Source organism: Nothobranchius furzeri, chromosome 18 (assembly GCF_043380555.1).
Source record: "Nothobranchius furzeri strain GRZ-AD chromosome 18, NfurGRZ-RIMD1, whole genome shotgun sequence".
Lineage (NCBI taxonomy): Eukaryota > Metazoa > Chordata > Actinopteri > Cyprinodontiformes > Nothobranchiidae > Nothobranchius > Nothobranchius furzeri.
Window position 1 is genome coordinate 27,898,288 of NC_091758.1, and position 16,209 is coordinate 27,914,496.

The window sequence follows — 16,209 nt, forward strand, 5'->3', positions numbered from 1 at the left end:
ACGCCCCCCGTCTTTGTGGAGCCCCTGTTTCTTCAACTCCAATCAAATATTATCACAACCAGACGCAACAAGTGACATTTAGCCTGAACAAATTGAAGGCACCTTATGTGACTTTATTAATTACATTACGGAAACTGATCTAAATTTTTTTTTTTAATTTAAAAAATATGTCACCTCAAACTAAAATTAAGTTTTCTCACTGGTGGTGAATGAGTCAAAGTGAAGATTTTCTTTAAAAAAAATCAATTTTAGTCAGATCTGCATTGTTTCTTCCTTTTCAGCTCAGAAAAATATTTAAAGATAGCAATATTTTTATCATCATTACTTATAATGAAATATGACTACAACAAATTATTATTATTAGTAGTAGTAGTAGTGGTGGTGGTGGTGGCATTAGCATTAACACTACTGGAAAATTAGTAATTAACCATTTATTCAAACATCTCCATATTTTTTGCTTAGTAGGTTTTTTCATTACTTTTTATTATTTACAAGCTACAATATGTTCTTTAGAGTGGTTGGCCCACCAGTTTTAGATGTAAGTGCTCTAATAACATGAACTACAAGTGTTTTGAATGCATTTGTTGCTGAGATAAAAGAGCTAATCAACCTTCTGTTACTTGAATTGTATCAAATATATATAAAAACACAACTTAGGTGCAGAGAGAGAGAGAGAGAGAGAGAGAGAGAGAGAGAGAGAGAGAGAGAGAGAGAGAGAGAGAGAGAGAGAGAGAGAGAGAGAGAGAGAGAGAGAGAGAGAGAGAGAGAGAGAGAGAGAGAGAGAGAGAGAGAGAGAGAGAGAGAGAGAGAGAGAGAGAGAGAGAGAGAGAGAGAGAGAGAGAGAGAGAGAGAGAGAGAGAGAGAGAGAGAGAGAGAGAGAGAGAGAGAGAGAGAGAGAGAGAGAGAGAGAGAGAGAGAGAGAGAGAGAGAGAGAGAGAGAGAGAGAGAGAGAGAGAGAGAGAGAGAGAGACCATACATTATTGGCTGTATAGCTGCAGCTCTGGGTCGCCCCAGAGATATATTAGTGAGTCTGTTGGAGAAATGCAATTTTTAAGGAGACACAGCAGGTGAAAATTATTCAATTCATTTCAAAATACTTTATTAATCCCAGAGGGAAATTGATTGATTATGAGCAAGTAATTCAGTAGGCACACACCATGGCCGCCTATGAACGAGCTGCTGCTGGCCTAAAGGAAAGTTATTTTAAAGAGCAAGTCACCCCTAGCTGAGTCTACCTCAACCCACACTTCCTGTTTGGAAAATAGGCTATAATGGAGGAGTAATGGACGTGGGCATAGTTTTATAATTCGGATGTTTTGGTTTATGGTCGAATGAAAAGTTGACAGACTTAACAAACACCATCAAGACCACGCCTCCGTCAGATCTGGCAGATTCTGATTGGATCAGTGAAAGTAATGTGTCGTCTTTTAACGCTACGTGAGATCAGTCCTATTGGAACATTTAAAGTCATATTACTTTTATATTCTATAGGATTATAATAAAGTAATTAATATTTTGATTTCACAGATTGGTCACATCTTATTTATTAACTAACACTCGTGTGATTAGCTTATTAAAATAGAGTTCTTTGATTAATTAAAAGGAGAGAGTCCATTCTTCATTCTTCTGTTGAGCTGAAAAGAAGCAGGTTAGAAGCAAATGCATGAGATCTTGAGGTCATATCTCATGCAGACTAGTCCTGTGTCAGAGGAGAGGGGAAACAGTCCTTTCATTCCGTTACATAGTTGATCACATTGTGTTGACTCCGGTTACATTTGGAGTGTGAGGATCCCACCAAATTGGGCAGCAACATGGAATCCATGTATTCATGTCTACGGATAATAACAACCTGCTTGCTGCCTGCAAATGTCTGAAATGGAAAGAAAGAGAAACGGTGTAAATTGGTTGTAACTGATGCAAACAACGCAGCAGCAAAGCAAACTCCCATGTGCAGGAAGGTGGTCCAAAATTAACTCAGTTCAGTGCAGTTTATACAGCAGATATTTCCACCACTTGCCATCTGAAGGCACTTAACAAAGCAAATATTACAGTTGAACCTCCCCATTAAACTATGCATTGAGTCAAGTTTTTTATTTCAGTTAATTAAACGTTTCCTCAATGCTAACCCAGGTCTTTGCATCAAGTCACTAAATGTTTTCTAAATTAACACAGATTACGATCATTTAAGGTAAAATTCTTAGCTGCAAATGAACACCTGAGGGAACAAGATTTGAATGTAAATGTATATGCTTCAATTAAGGATGATGCTACAGCAAATATTTGATCTTTTTAGTGTGACAGGGTGAGCGTCACTGTATCCTGACTGACCTGACCTGGCTACTGGTTAGTGCGTGTGACTCTTACCCGCGAGTCTGGGGATTGAATCCCGCCCGAGCCCACGTTTCTCCATTTTGCCACATTAGGGAGATTTGAACCAAATTTAATTTGCCGAATGTGATTACTACCTTCAAGAAACCTTCCTAACATTGGGTGTAAATGACAAAAAAACTGTTGTTTTTTTTTCCTCACCTGATCAGACCAGAGGGTAGCTGGATGCAGTGGCGATGCCACACTGGTTATTTTTGTTCCTGAGCATCTTGATGTACCCCTGGTCTCCCCAAGTAACTCCCCAGCTATTAAACGTATAAAGAAAACAATGATTTGCTTCCATTTTGGCTCTTAAAAGTGAAAGACACAACAATGCTGTTCATAATGAAAAATTAAGTCAATATAATCAACACATTTACCTGTTTTTGACCAGCCAGTAGTCCTTTCCATTGTCAGTGCCATAACCCACAACCAGCATAGCGTGATTCAGACGAGAGTTGCTGCAGGCAGATTCATCATACACTCCTAGAAAACACACCAGTTAGCCTGATGCTAAAGAGACAGACCACTTTCTCATTTGATTTTTCTCATGTGTGGAGTGTTGCAAAGGGTCTACCTGAAGCATAAAGCTGGAAGGAACTTTGAGATGCATCGATGGCCACAGAGATGGGTCCGATGGTGGCCACGGCCTGCTTCAGGGCGCCTTCGTTACCTGAACTTATGGCAACGAAGCCTGTGCAGTTGGCGCCGATGGTGTTGGGGTTGTACCGGCAGGTTTTATTCTTGTTGGGAAACAATATGGCGCAATTAAAACAACTATTTCCATAAAATCATTTTATTAAAAAGCTGTTTATATTTTTTTAGGACTTGATTTGATTAAATCTCAAGATCAGCATTTGAAGCTGTACTTCCCTCCCATTCCATGGCCACAGTTAATTTTCATCCTACAAATGTGACAAATCATTCATCACCAATGATCAATCCAACAGACTATTTACCACTCCCTCATACGGGTAGGAGGCCTCTGTGTCGATCCCTCCGTTTGCTTTGATGTACTTGTAGGCGTTGACCATTGAGCCACCCATGCAGCCCTTGTTGCCAAATGTAACAGAGCAGTCGACTAGCTGCTGCTCACTCAGAGACACCAGATTTCCTGTCTTCTTGGAGTACTGACCCTCCAGTGAACCAGTCTAAACAAAAAAAAAATCATAATGATAAAAGATTGTTTAAAAATCAAAGAGACATAATAATGTCAAGGTTTTTTGTACATACTGTGCTGAAAGCCCAGCAGGAGCCACACTGTTTCTGGTCTTTGACTCCTGTAACGTAACCCGTGTTCCTCCAGTCCACTGCGTCGGGCAGACTGTTTACAGTAGACAACACCAAAAAGGTAGAGCTACTCAGAGACAGGGTGGAATTCAGGTAGCCCCTGGAAACATGTTTCTTGTAATCTTCATGAGTCTAAAGAATGGAAGGAAAATGTCACCATTACAGGAAATACGAGCTATAAATGCAACTGGTGATTGTTTGTTTATAAAAATGTAAATACCAAGTCAGCAAAAGGGGTCAAGCCAAGGCGGAATGACTTTTTGCCTTGATCTGCTAATGCGTTGTGCGTCGAGATCTCTTTGCGGTTGTCAAAAAAGTTTTTCCTGCAACGTTCCTCGTTTTCTGGAGACCAGTAAGTTTTCCCTGCAAACCAGATAAGAAAAGAAGAAATTTTAGACGTTGTTTCTTTCTTCAAGCTGACAACAGTCAACCACACCTTAAAATAAAACTGTATCATTTCAAATCAAAGAATTTTAAAAATCCTCTTCTTACCATGCTTGCGTTTCCAGGCGTGAAACGCGTTGTCTTCTGGAGAGCCGTTGCAACAGCTGGCTAGAGCCAGAAAAGCAGCAGCAACTATCAGTAGCTTCATTTTGTCTGAAAGATTAAAACACAGAACGTCCTTCGTGACTTTCAGGAAGACACACAGGTTCCTTTGCTATCAGTGTTAATGTGCAAAAGCATGTATATCTTACCTGCCTGGTCGGTGTGGTGACTGAGGGGCCTCCTCCAGAGCTGTGAAGGAATGTTCTTATATAGGCCGACTCCAGGTTTCCTGTCAGCTGGCTGAAGAAAAGGTGGAGTTGTGGATTATGAAAAGCTTGCATGTTAAACATTTTCAGCCTCAGCAAATTCAGTTAGTGTTTATCAGTGCATGATCCAGCTGGTTGTTGGTCACTTAACAAAAGAAGTTAGTTGTAAAAGTCCGTCCATCCATCCATTATCATCTGCTTATCCGGGTTTGGGTCACGGGGGCAGCAGCCTGAGGAGAGAGGCCCAGACTTCCCTCTCCTCAGCCACTTGGGCAAGCACCTCCAGGGGAATCCCAAGGCATTTCCAGGCCAGCCGAGAGACATAGTCCCTCCATAGTGTCCTAGGTCTTCTTTTAGGTCTTGTCCCGATTGAACGTGCCCGGAAAACTAACCAGATGCTCGAGTCACCTCAACTTGCTGAAGATGCAGAAGAGCAACGTGTTCCTGCGGTGTCCGTGAGGGCGCACGGGGTTGGTTAGGGTTCCTCCCAAGTCCGTCACAGTGGTGGGTCGGGTTTGAGGGGGTGCGCTTTACCGACTTCCAGGTAGGTTTGTTACCGGAAGACAAGATGAACGGCTCTCTACAGGGACTCGGCTCTCATTGTTCGCTTTGAAAACCCATTCACAAGATTTGATTCGTTCGTGAACGTCACATCACTAATGAGTCAGCAAATTCACAAGAAACAAATCATCTTGTTTCAGCATTTTTGACCAGGGGGCTGATGTCTGGAAACTGAAAGTAAATCATTTGAAAGGATTAAAAGTGATTTCCTCATCAGAGTTCTGTTTGGTGCATTTTGTTCTTCGTGTCACATTCAGTTTGTCCTCAAAGCTCAGTTTGGTCAAAACTCAGCTAGAATTTTTGTTGGGATTTAAATAGATAAGATAACATGAGGTTTTCTCTAGAAGGCCATTTTCATTTAAAGGACCTGCGTCAACCTTATCCTCCTGGGACCCTGCGTTCCCTAAAGAGGACATTAGGTTCCTTCAGTTAAATATTTTATGCAGTTTCACTTAGACCTGCTTTTACTATTTAGAGAGTGGATTTAATTAAAACTTATAATGCTTTAAACTACTAAATCAAAGCTACAATATGTAAGATTTCTACCGTGAAATAATAAAACAGTCAAATATCTCAAACATGTTGGAAGGAAGGTTACATTGAAACAGATTTCCATTCAGCCGGATGTTGGCTGATGGTTTTCTCCTTTCAAAAAAGCTAAAAAAGGGACTTTGTTACTGTTTACAATCTGTGAGCCTGCAGGTTTGCCCAGTCTGAGCCCGCATTTGTAATTTGACACTAGTGGCAAACAGCAGCATCGTTTCATAAAGATTCTATGCCAGTGACAGGAGCGACCCACAAGTTATTTCTTCAATCCTTAAGAGGCCATGGAATCTTTTTGTTTTACTCTAATATTTGGTAAAGAAGTTAGAGGCTAATGTTGAGATAATAATGCTAAAAGCAAATAAAAAATATCTCAGAGTACTTTTATCATTTGCCAACAGCTGAATATTGCTGTCGCTGTTTGCTCGTCATCTAGAATCTTATGGCACTTGCTGTGAGATTCACGTAATGATAGGGGAAAAGTGACTGGTTTTGTTTTGAAAATGGGTAACCAGATTTGACCACAGAATGTCATTCTTATGTCCTTTTTACACAATGCACATTTAAAGCTGCAATAGCAAATTTGGAAAAAAAAATTAGCCTAAAGTGACAATGTGCAGTTTTTACCAACAATCTCTGAAAACATCCATTAAAATGTTGTTAAAAATGAATGAAATGATGCCCAGTTTTTGAAAAATACTGGCAGCTTCACAACATAAAACCATAAAAATAATGTCTAAAATAAAACTTTTAACTTCTCTTTAATCTTTAAATAAACATTTTACACCAAAAGAAAGCTCAGGTTTTAGTTGGATATTTAATATCTTGTAATCCCCAAATATTCACACTGAGACAAATTTCAGTGAAGCAACATGTGGCTTCTGGTTGTTGTGTCGTCACTGAATGTTACTTTGTAAAATAATTATGTATCTTAGTGCCTCTCATGGCCCTTTTTGTTTACTTTATCTGCTGTAGCCTAATTTTAATATTTGGTCAAAATAACCCAATAATATAGTGAACATAGCCATTCCGCTGGAGTTTATTAGCCTGGAAACTAGAACAAACTCTTGCTTTGCAAAGTTTCGGTCTAGGAACGCTCCATTGGAACCTATGCAGCCCCTAGCAGCAATCCATCTGGCCAATCACAGCTCTCTATAGGGGTTTCAAACTGTTACAGTGCTGTGATTGGTCCACAATGGTTGGCTAATCACAGTGCTCTGCTTTGTGGGCCAATCAGGGCCTCTATTCGTCTGGTGGGCAGGATGACGTGACGGAATGGAACAAGATGGCGACAGCTCTTTTGAAACAGATTTTACATCAATTTTAGACAATTTGGACTTGGGTTTTATTAGAATCAGGAGCAGATAGATGTATTTAAGGCCTTTATTTACAAAATAGGATATATTTTCTCCTTCAACAGCAGACTGCCTCATTTACCGACATCCATTGCTGGGAGTAGGTTACGTTGTTTATTGTCTAATAGCATGAGGAGATCATTTGAAAGACAATGGTAGAACCCGCCGTTTCTGACTTCAGTTTCTAATTTAAAACATAGACTAACAAAAAGTATATTAAGAACTGTTTAATGAAAATTGGTTGTTTGCTCATAACTTTTCCCAGTGTGAAAAATAATGTTTAAAAATAAAGGAATAAAGCTGACATTCCGAAAAGATGATGTATTATTTTTCACATAATTTTTGGGGTACTGATGAAATAAAGACATTTAGAAAATATCTACATTTTTTATTTGAAATAAAACCAGCTTCAAACACTAAGAACTTCACGTGATTATTTTAGGAAGTAATTAACCATAATGTTCCTTTTGCTTGAGGTTTTCTGAAACCAACTTGTTTTTTTTTATTCCACATAATTACACATGGAGGTATTAACATAATGTCTCACTTCCTTAATATAAATGTGTGTTTCCACACTTCCCTGTTGCAAAGAAGCCAAATGAACATTTTTGGAATCTGAAAAAACATTGTGTTATGTGTGTTAGCAGCAATGAATAATAAATGACCTGCACTTCATTACATTACAGTCATTTATTCACACATTTACACACACATTCACACACTGGTGATGACGATGGCATGCTGACAGAGGCGAGGCTGCCGAGCACTGGCACCACCGGTCCCTCTGACCACCACCAGCAGGCAATGTGGGAGTGTCAGAGCCAGGGCTTGAACCAGCAGCCCACCAGCTCCAGGGTGAACTCCTAAGCCCTGAGCTATTGTCACTGATCACATATCAGAAGGTCTCAAAAGTTCATGCTCATGTTGAGCTGGGCTTGTATTTGCAGTGCTATAAGATGTCAGACGATGGCAGCATTTCCTCATACATTTATTTGGTTAGATTCCAGTTTGTCCTGAAAGACGTCAAAATTCATTCAAAATTACAAATATTCATCAGTTTCACAAACTGGATCAGCCTGTTTTTATTCCATTATTAAGTTCATCTGCAAATGAAAAAATTATTCAGTGTTGGAAAACACTCAAATGTTTATAGGGTTTTACAAAATGCTATTTTTTCTAAATTAGCATTACCATAAATTTACCTTCTCTTTATTGTTGTTGTTTACATCTAATTATATATTCATTTGCAGAAGAAAGGGGTTCAGATTAGAAAATCGATAACCAGCTATTTTCTATTGTCTTTTCTAATGTTTTAATTTTGACAGAATGGCGCCGTCATTTTAGAAAGAAGTCATTCTAGTTACTGACAGTGGCTACATGGGGAGCACAACGCCACGTCCCAGAAACGCCGGTCCGCACGGAAGCGCTGAAGATAGGTGTCAGTTTTTTTTCAAGCGAGGCTATTTACAACATGGTGGAGTACTTTACAACAGACATTACGATGCGAAATGGCTCTACGACACAAATCCAACCGCCAAAAGGACTGTTGATCTTAAAATATTCTAATAAATAGCATACTAGGGCTGCACGATATTAGGAAAACCTGCGATAAGCGATAACGGTGATTAACAATGTGATGACAATATTACATAAATAAAAACTTAACTCAGGAACAAAAATAATCAAAAACAAAGAAATGAAAAAGTGACAAAAAATCATAGAAATGAGAAAAGCAAAAGATGTAAGGAAAGGGAAAAAGAAAATGAACAAGAAAAGGCAATCAGCGGATCCAGAGAGAAGCAGAATCTGCCGAAAGAGCAGAACAAAGCTAACTCAGGTGTTTGCTAACTATCAAAATGAAGCGCCGTCCGTCTCGGGGACCCACCCAATTGGCCAAATGGGTGAAGAGCTCTATTTGATTTGTTAAAAAGACATCATGCTTCTGTTTGATTGACAGAATGCATTTTGAGTAGCAAACGTTTGAGCTGACATTCATTGCGGTATTTATTTGTTCTTTGCGATATATGCATATTGCGCATGCTGGTATCACGATAATGGCATATTTGTGATATATTGTGCAACCCTATAGCGTACTTACCCATTTTTTATGTCTCACAAAACACGACGGCAAGTCTGATCACGTATAAACAAAAGAGTCACTTTCTACTTCCTGTTCTCAAGTCCCATCTGATGTTGTGACTATTGCGTGATTTTCCAAGAAGCGTTCTGGCGTGTACCGAGTCCTGTATGACCATTTGATTTCCCAAAACCGTGGCGCTTCCATGGCGTGGCGCATCTATCTTCTGTGTGCCCCAGGCTTTATTCATGTAATGGTTCTGAATTCGTGCATATCCATCCATCCATCCATCCATCCACCAATTTTCTTCCGTTTATCTGGAGTTGGGTCACGGGGGCAGAAGCCTAAGCCAAGACACCCAGACTTCCCCCTCCCCAGCTACTTGGGCCAGCTTTTCAGGGGGAATCCCAAGACATTCCCTGGCAAAGCGAGAGTCATAGTCCCTCCAGCGTGTTTTCATTCATTCATGCAAAAATATCTTATAAATGTTTTAAGTAGAATTGATTTAAGATCATTTCTAACTGGCAATGTTGTGATCAATTGATCTGTTCAGTCAAAGCTGATCTCTTTCCCTCTTTCCTATTTATTTTCTCTCTCTTTCCTTCCCTTTTTAATCACAAATGTTGTCTTTTTAAATGTATTATTTAAAATCTTTTTTATATTTAAAATGTTTTGTTTTTGTTAATTGCCTCGTGATTTTTATCTTTATCTACATAAAAGTTGTTTTCTTTTTTTCTTTAAAACAAAGGACATTCAGTGAGCAATAAGACATCAATTAGCTTCCATATAATTCCCACTTCAGGGGACTTTTTCAGTAATTTTTGCTAAAACTGATTTAAAATAGACATTGTCATTATTCATTAACCACACTGAAACAGCAAAAAGTAAGGTCCAGAAAACTTCCACTTTTCATAGAGTGAAAATTTATTTATTTTCTTTACATTTATTTACATTATTCATACAAGGTTACTGAAACGTCATCAGGGCAAAGAAGACATTTTCAGTTACAGTACAGGACTTAGAAGATTTATGTGCAAACAAACAAACTAGAATTAAAATGAATAATTATTCTTGTTTTGGACAATTCTGGACCTGCAAATTACAGAAAAATAATAATTTATTTAGTCAAAAAAGCTGTAAAGAGCATTAAGATTAAGGTTTAAAAAGCATTTTATGGCAAAAATGAAAGAAAATACTTTTTTTTCTCACCTGATTAGACCAGAGGGTAGCTGGATGCAGTGGCGATGCCACACTGGTTGCTTTTGTTCCTGGTCATCATGATGTACCCCTTGTCTCCCCAGCTAAGTCCCCAGCTAGAAAATATGAATAAAACAATGATTTGCTTCCATTTGGCTTTTAAAAACACAAGCCCTTCATTTTTCTCATTTTTGAGAAAATAAGTGAGTCAATTTGGCTCTCATATTAGAAACATAAGTAAATATGAACACATTTACCTGTTTTTGACCAGCCAGTAGTCCTTTCCGTTTTGAGTGCCATAACCTACAGCCAGCACGCCGTGATCCAGCTCAGAGCTGCTGCAGTCAGGCTCATCATATACTCCTAGATGACACATACACACCAGTTAGATCGGTGCACCAGGAGCCCTTCACGTTTCTTCTGTGGGGAGTATTTCGCAGGGTTTACCTGAATCGTACAACTGGAAGGACTCATGAGATGCATCAATGGCCACAGAGATGGGTCCAATGGTGGCCACGGCCTCTTTCAGGGCGTCTTCGTCACCTGAGGTTATGTCAGTGTAGCCTGTGCAGGTGGCGCCGATGGTGTTGGGGTTGTAGCGGCAGTTTCCATCCTTGGAAGAAAATATAGCAGAATTCACAAAACCTTTTCCATAACACAATTTTATTAAAAAGCTATTTACATTTTGCTACATTTATATTTATATTTTGGGGGGGAGGGGTTAGGGTTAAGGTTGATCAAACCCATTTAATCAAAGCTCAAAAACTGATTCGAGGCAGTATGTCAGAATTTCCACTAGATGGCTGTACTTCCCTCCCTTTTTATGAAAAGTAATACTTTTAGAGCACAGAACAAATTTGCATCTTACAAATATGACAAATCATTCATAACTACTGATCAATCCAACACATTTTGGACCTCATAGCTTTGTTTTTACCTCTGCCTCATACGGGTAGGAGTCTTCTGTGTCGATACCTCCATTTGCCTGGATGTACTTGAAGGCATTGTCCATTAAGCCGCCGTTGCAGCCAAAGTTGCCATAATCACCAGAGCAGTCGACCAGCTGCTGCTCACTCAGAGACACCAGTTTTCCTGTCTTCTTGAAGTGTTGACCCTCTAGTGAGCCAGTCTAAACCAAAAAAAGGACTTTTTAAAAATCAATGAGCCTGTATTTGTTCAAATTGTTGAGATTTTATTTTATTATTATTTTATTTTATTTTTTTTTGCACGAACCGTGCTGAAAGCCCAGCAGGAGCCACACTGTTTCTGGTCCTTGACATCAGTAACGTAACCCTTGTCCCTCCAGTCCACGGTGGTGGGCAGGTCATTTCCGTCAGACATCCGGAAAAAGGTAGAGCCACTGCGAGGCAGGGTGGAGTTCAAGGAGCGCAGGGAGCCGCGAGAAATCAGGTGCTTGTATTCATCATTAGTCTGAAAAACGGAAGGAATAATGTCACAATTCAAGGAAATGTGAATGATTCCAGCTATAAATGCAACTGAAGATTGTAAAGATGGAAATACCATGTCAGCAAAGTAGGTCATGCCAAGGCGGTATGACTTCATGCCCTGGTCTGCTAAGATGTTGTGCATCAGCACCGTTTTGCGGTTGTTGAGCCAGGTTTGCCTGCGATGTGCCTCCTCTGATGGAGAGCTATAAGATCTTCCTGCAATCCACAAAATAAATGAAGAAAGCTTTCTTTTCCATTCGCTGACGATAAAACACCCAGCCAATTTTTCAAAAAATGAATCAGCTCCTTACCAAACTTGAGTTTCCAGGCGTGAAACTCTAGGTCTTCCAGGGAGACCCTGGCACAGCTGGCTACAGCCAGAAGAGCAGCGGCAAGCAGTAACTTCATCTTGACTGAAACATAAATTTAAAAAAGAGCAGAGATCCTGTGACTTGCAGGAAACCACACAGGTTGTAGCAGATCCTGTTTTCTGATCAGAATTGCTTCCTGACTTGGTATTTGATGTTACCGCCTCTGCAGAACATCAGCTTGATAACCTGTTTCTCCTTCACCTCTTCCTCCAACCCTTTTCTATCAGTGTTAATGTATAACAACATGTGTATCTTATCTGAGTTGCGTCAGCTTACCTGCCTCAGGTGTGTGTGTGCGCTGAAGACTGAGGGTTCTCCTCCAGAGCTGCGTGGAACAGTTCTTATATAGGTTGCAAAAGTTATGACGGCAGCATTCCTGTCAGGTGGCTGTCATGAGTTCATAAACAATGACAAAAAAATGACAAAGTCATGCAAGAAAAGGTGGAGTTTTGAATTATGAGAAGTTTTTCTGTTAAACAGGTTCAGCCTCAGCAAATCCACAGTTGGAGGGTTTTTTGGTGCACGATCCAGCTGGTTGTTGGTTTGAGAACATCAAGTCACATGAAGTTAAGTCACAGCTGGGATTTTATGCATTCATCTGATTCCAGTCAAGACTGTAACTAGAATTTAAAATCAAAACCCAACTGTTTTTTATGAAACCCGCGCCTCTTTGGAAAGCACTGAACGTAAGCAGGTGCATTTTTGTACAAGGACGCCCACTCAGTTAAAAATCTGGTGAATTTAAAGGAATCATCAGGATTCACACGAAGCGTTGGCTCACTTGGGACGCAGAAATGTAACAAAATATGCATACATTTATTAATTTGCTCATTTTTTATTTTATATACACAAGCAATTCCTCACATACTTAAAGCAAATCTTCCTTTACATTTCCCAACAGCAGGGTTGGTTTAGTCACGATTGCTAGAAACGAAAGTTTGAAGCCTGATTCATGCTTAAGCAAAGGTACATTTGCACTCCTACGGCACCAGGAAACACATTCTATGGCGTCAGATGGGTGCCAAAACACATGACAGTTGAACTGTCATAACTGTAAAAAATATCACTGGAATAAAAAAAAATAACCTTACAAGTTATCTGTTGTTCTTGCCTGGATTCAAACCCAAGTCCTCCAAGTGAAAGTCATCGGCTCTACGACCTGAGCTATGACAGCACTTGCTAAAGTTTGAATCAGATTTGTTGTTCCGCTACCCCCATTGTGCTCCGCGAGGAAACCAATGGGCCAATGAGATAGCGGGTAAGGAGCGGGAAAAACTTACCAATCAGAGGACAGAAAAGATCAGCCACAGGCCACGCCGTGACCTGACATTCCAACATGATCCAACAGTGTTGGATCACCCATACGACGTCGCAGTGTTGGATCGTCGTATGAGCGATCCAACACTGTTGGATCGTCGGTTGGAGTCGAGCTCCATTTTCTAAACATCCGACGGCCGCGTTTTATGCTGAACATCTGTTACTGGTCAGCCAAACAACCCAACGTCATTTCCGGCACGACGTAGCTTCCCTTAAAAAATGTAAACAGCGCGAGTGTTGACAATGGACGGACACTCCACCGACGCCTCTTCCTTTGTCGTTCTCGCTGTGCTCTTTCTAATAACAATTGTTGTTCCTCTAGCTCAAACAGCTCCTGCTCAATAAAAGAATTTGCTCTGTGTCTGTGTCGTCCATCTTTTCGCGAGTGTATGTGCGTCGCAAATGGTAAATAGTAGTAGGGCAGACACATCACTACAAGAGTATGCACACCTGCATAGGAGTGCGCCCTCTGTTGTTTTGGCGGAGAATTTCTTTGCAGCAGGGTCGGGCCAGTATGAATGCAGAGGAGATACGACGCTGCAGCAGCGGGGGCGCAAATGTGCCTTTGCTTCGGCATGAATCAGGCTAAACTCCTTGTCTGCATTGTTGTGCAAATTTCACCCATCGAACCCATCAGGGATGTATGGAAATCCCAGTTGGCATTTAAGCAGAAACAAAAGTTCCTAAATGATTAAAATTCCAGATGTGATCCTTCATTTGATCTTTGTGATATCCCAACAGGGTTCTGTTTGACCTCCTAACAGATGGTTGTCACAAGGTTTTCCTGTCTTATGACCATTCAGACCATAAAAATCCTGTAAAATGAGAGTAAACTGAAAACTAAGCTGAAAGTTTACAGATGCCATTAAAATATTTTGTTCTTGTGACTTCTAACCACCCCTTTGAGCTTCCTGTCAGAAAATGGTTTGCAGTGTTTTAACAGTTTCTGATTTACTAAGTTATGTTCCAACAAGTAAAAAAACAAAACAAAATGCTCATCAAATAAGCAAACCACAACTGAAGTGTCAAATAAAACTAACATAGCATGAAAACAAATTCCCTCAGTGATCATTATACTCTTGTCAGCTGCAGCATTAGCTCCTCTTTATCAGTGAAATGAGTAACACTGATCGTCTCATTACATTATAGCTCATTACAATGGCAGTAAGTGAAGAATCCCTTGTTGAAGGTAATGACTTGGAAACAGGAAGTAGGTGTTTGAAACGGAGCGTCACGGTTTAAAAAACAGGTGGGTGAGAGCTTCTGGGTCAAGCTGGGAGGTTGCTTTGCATCACATGAGTTCTCTGACCTTTATTTAACAGACATTATTCATAAAATAATTTAAAATTACCAGAGGTGTGGACTCGTGTCACATGACTTGGACTCGAGCCAGACTCAAGTCATTATTTGAATGACTTCTGACTTGACTTGATAAAATCTATAAAGACTTACAACATGACTCGGACTTGAATGCCAATGACTTGCCACTTTAATCAACTGCATCTGTTGACTAGATAATGACTCGAGCATATTTGATATTTTAACACAAAAGTGGCACGACATGGACAAAAGTCATAAACCATTCTTCGTTCTGCATTTGATTTACTGCTAAATGCAGCAGCACTTTGTTTCTGTTGCACTTCCTGCTTGTTTGAGCAAATAAACTAAGCTTCAAGAAGCTTTAATTCTGGAATTTATTTATTATCATTATCATTAAAATGAAGTTTGACAGATGACTTGATTATGACTTGAAAATTCTAAGTTAAGGTCTTTGACTTGACTTGGACTTCCACATCATTGACTTTGGACTTGAATTGGACTTGGTTGTCTTTGACTTGGACTTGACTCGAGACTTGACTGGAAAGACTTGTTACTTACTTGTAACTTGCAAAGCAGTGACTTGGTTACACCTCTGAAAATGACCAACCATCGCTTTAATAGTTACTTATCTTGGACCGTTCTTGACCCTATGAATGTTCCTGCAGATCAGTTTCAGGTGAGATATTTTGTTTTTTTCTCTTAAAAAACTCTTAAATTACAATGAACAACCATATTAATGCAATACTAAGTCCACAGGAATAAGTGTGTTGGAGCCACTAAAGCATACAAAGTAAAATGCACTGATATTCAAGTTACTGTAACTAAGACATACCATAGAACTGAGTCATTTCAATACTGAACTTGTATTTCCAGTGTTCGTGAAAACTTGTGAGCCTTGCCCATCATACTGGAAGATGAGGGAGTGTATAACACAGGAAGTGTTTTGAACTATGTAGGTGTCCCATCGAGGTGTCCTCATGTGCTTCAGATTTGTATATATTTAACCCTTTCATACATGAATTATGAAGTCTTCAACCACGATTTTTTAAAAACCATTTTTCACTCACTTTTAGTTAAGAATGAAACAAATTTCAACAATTTCTTTTTTTTAACATTTAATTTACAAGTGGTTTCCACCTCAGTGGCCACCAAGCGTTCTGAACATGAAATGTGTTGGCTTGATAAGATAAGTCTTTAACAGTTGTGCTTAATAGCTAAAGAAACAATTTTTAGTAAAATGGTAAATGGTAAATGGCCTGTATTTGATATAGCACCTTCTAGAGTCCTGGAACCCCACAAGGCGCTTTACAACACAATCAGTCATTCACCCATTCACACACACATTCACACACTGGTGGGGATGAGCTACGATGTAGCCACAGCTGCCCTGGGGCGCACTGACAGAGGCGAGGCTGCCGAGCACTGGCGCCACCGGTCCCTCCGACCACCACCAGCAGGCAATGTGGGTTAAGTGTCTTGCCCAAGGACACAACGACAGCGACAGACTGAGCGGTACTCGAACCTGCAACTTTCTGATTACGGGGCGAGCACTTAACTCCTGTGCCACCGTCGCCCCGTAGTAGCTGTCCACTATAGACCATTATGCATGAA

The 16,209-nt window shown here is 40.0% G+C and overlaps 2 protein-coding genes across 2 annotated transcripts; both read right to left on the reverse strand.

The window, feature by feature from the left end:
* Positions 1 to 918: 918 nt before the first annotated feature.
* LOC107392036 (cathepsin L) lies at positions 919 to 5,474 on the reverse strand. Its single transcript, XM_054741682.2, has 9 exons — positions 4,353 to 5,474; positions 4,150 to 4,254; positions 3,878 to 4,020; positions 3,601 to 3,789; positions 3,327 to 3,518; positions 2,945 to 3,110; positions 2,748 to 2,853; positions 2,530 to 2,633; positions 919 to 1,870 (listed from the first exon to the last, which is right to left on the reverse strand). The coding sequence occupies exons 2-8, from the start codon at positions 4,247 to 4,249 to the stop codon at positions 2,534 to 2,536; spliced, it is 996 nt and encodes a 331-aa protein (XP_054597657.2). The 5' UTR covers positions 4,250 to 4,254; positions 4,353 to 5,474; the 3' UTR covers positions 919 to 1,870; positions 2,530 to 2,533.
* Positions 5,475 to 9,851: 4,377 nt separating this feature from the next.
* ctsl.1 (cathepsin L.1) lies at positions 9,852 to 12,375 on the reverse strand. The gene is made up of 9 exons (XM_015969869.3): positions 12,238 to 12,375; positions 11,902 to 12,003; positions 11,664 to 11,806; positions 11,376 to 11,573; positions 11,080 to 11,271; positions 10,590 to 10,755; positions 10,400 to 10,505; positions 10,155 to 10,258; positions 9,852 to 10,037 (listed from the first exon to the last, which is right to left on the reverse strand). Exons 2-8 carry the CDS (start codon positions 11,996 to 11,998, stop codon positions 10,159 to 10,161), a joined length of 1,002 nt encoding a protein of 333 aa, XP_015825355.1. The 5' UTR covers positions 11,999 to 12,003; positions 12,238 to 12,375; the 3' UTR covers positions 9,852 to 10,037; positions 10,155 to 10,158.
* Positions 12,376 to 16,209: the final 3,834 nt, after the last annotated feature.

Coding starts and splice junctions, on each gene's coding strand:
- LOC107392036 (XM_054741682.2), bottom strand. CDS start 4,249: ATGAAGCTACTGATAGTTGCTGCTGCTTTTCTGGCTCTAGCCAGCTGT. Junction 4,021..4,149: donor CGCCTGGAAACGCAAGCATG/GTAAGAAGAGGA, acceptor TCTGGTTTGCAG/GGAAAACTTACTGGTCTCCA. Junction 3,111..3,326: donor CCTACCCGTATGAGGGAGTG/GTAAATAGTCTG, acceptor TTTCCCAACAAG/AATAAAACCTGCCGGTACAA.
- ctsl.1 (XM_015969869.3), bottom strand. CDS start 11,998: ATGAAGTTACTGCTTGCCGCTGCTCTTCTGGCTGTAGCCAGCTGTGCC. Junction 11,272..11,375: donor CCTGCTGGGCTTTCAGCACG/GTTCGTGCAAAA, acceptor TTTTTGGTTTAG/ACTGGCTCACTAGAGGGTCA. Junction 10,506..10,589: donor CTTCCAGTTGTACGATTCAG/GTAAACCCTGCG, acceptor TGTGTCATCTAG/GAGTATATGATGAGCCTGAC.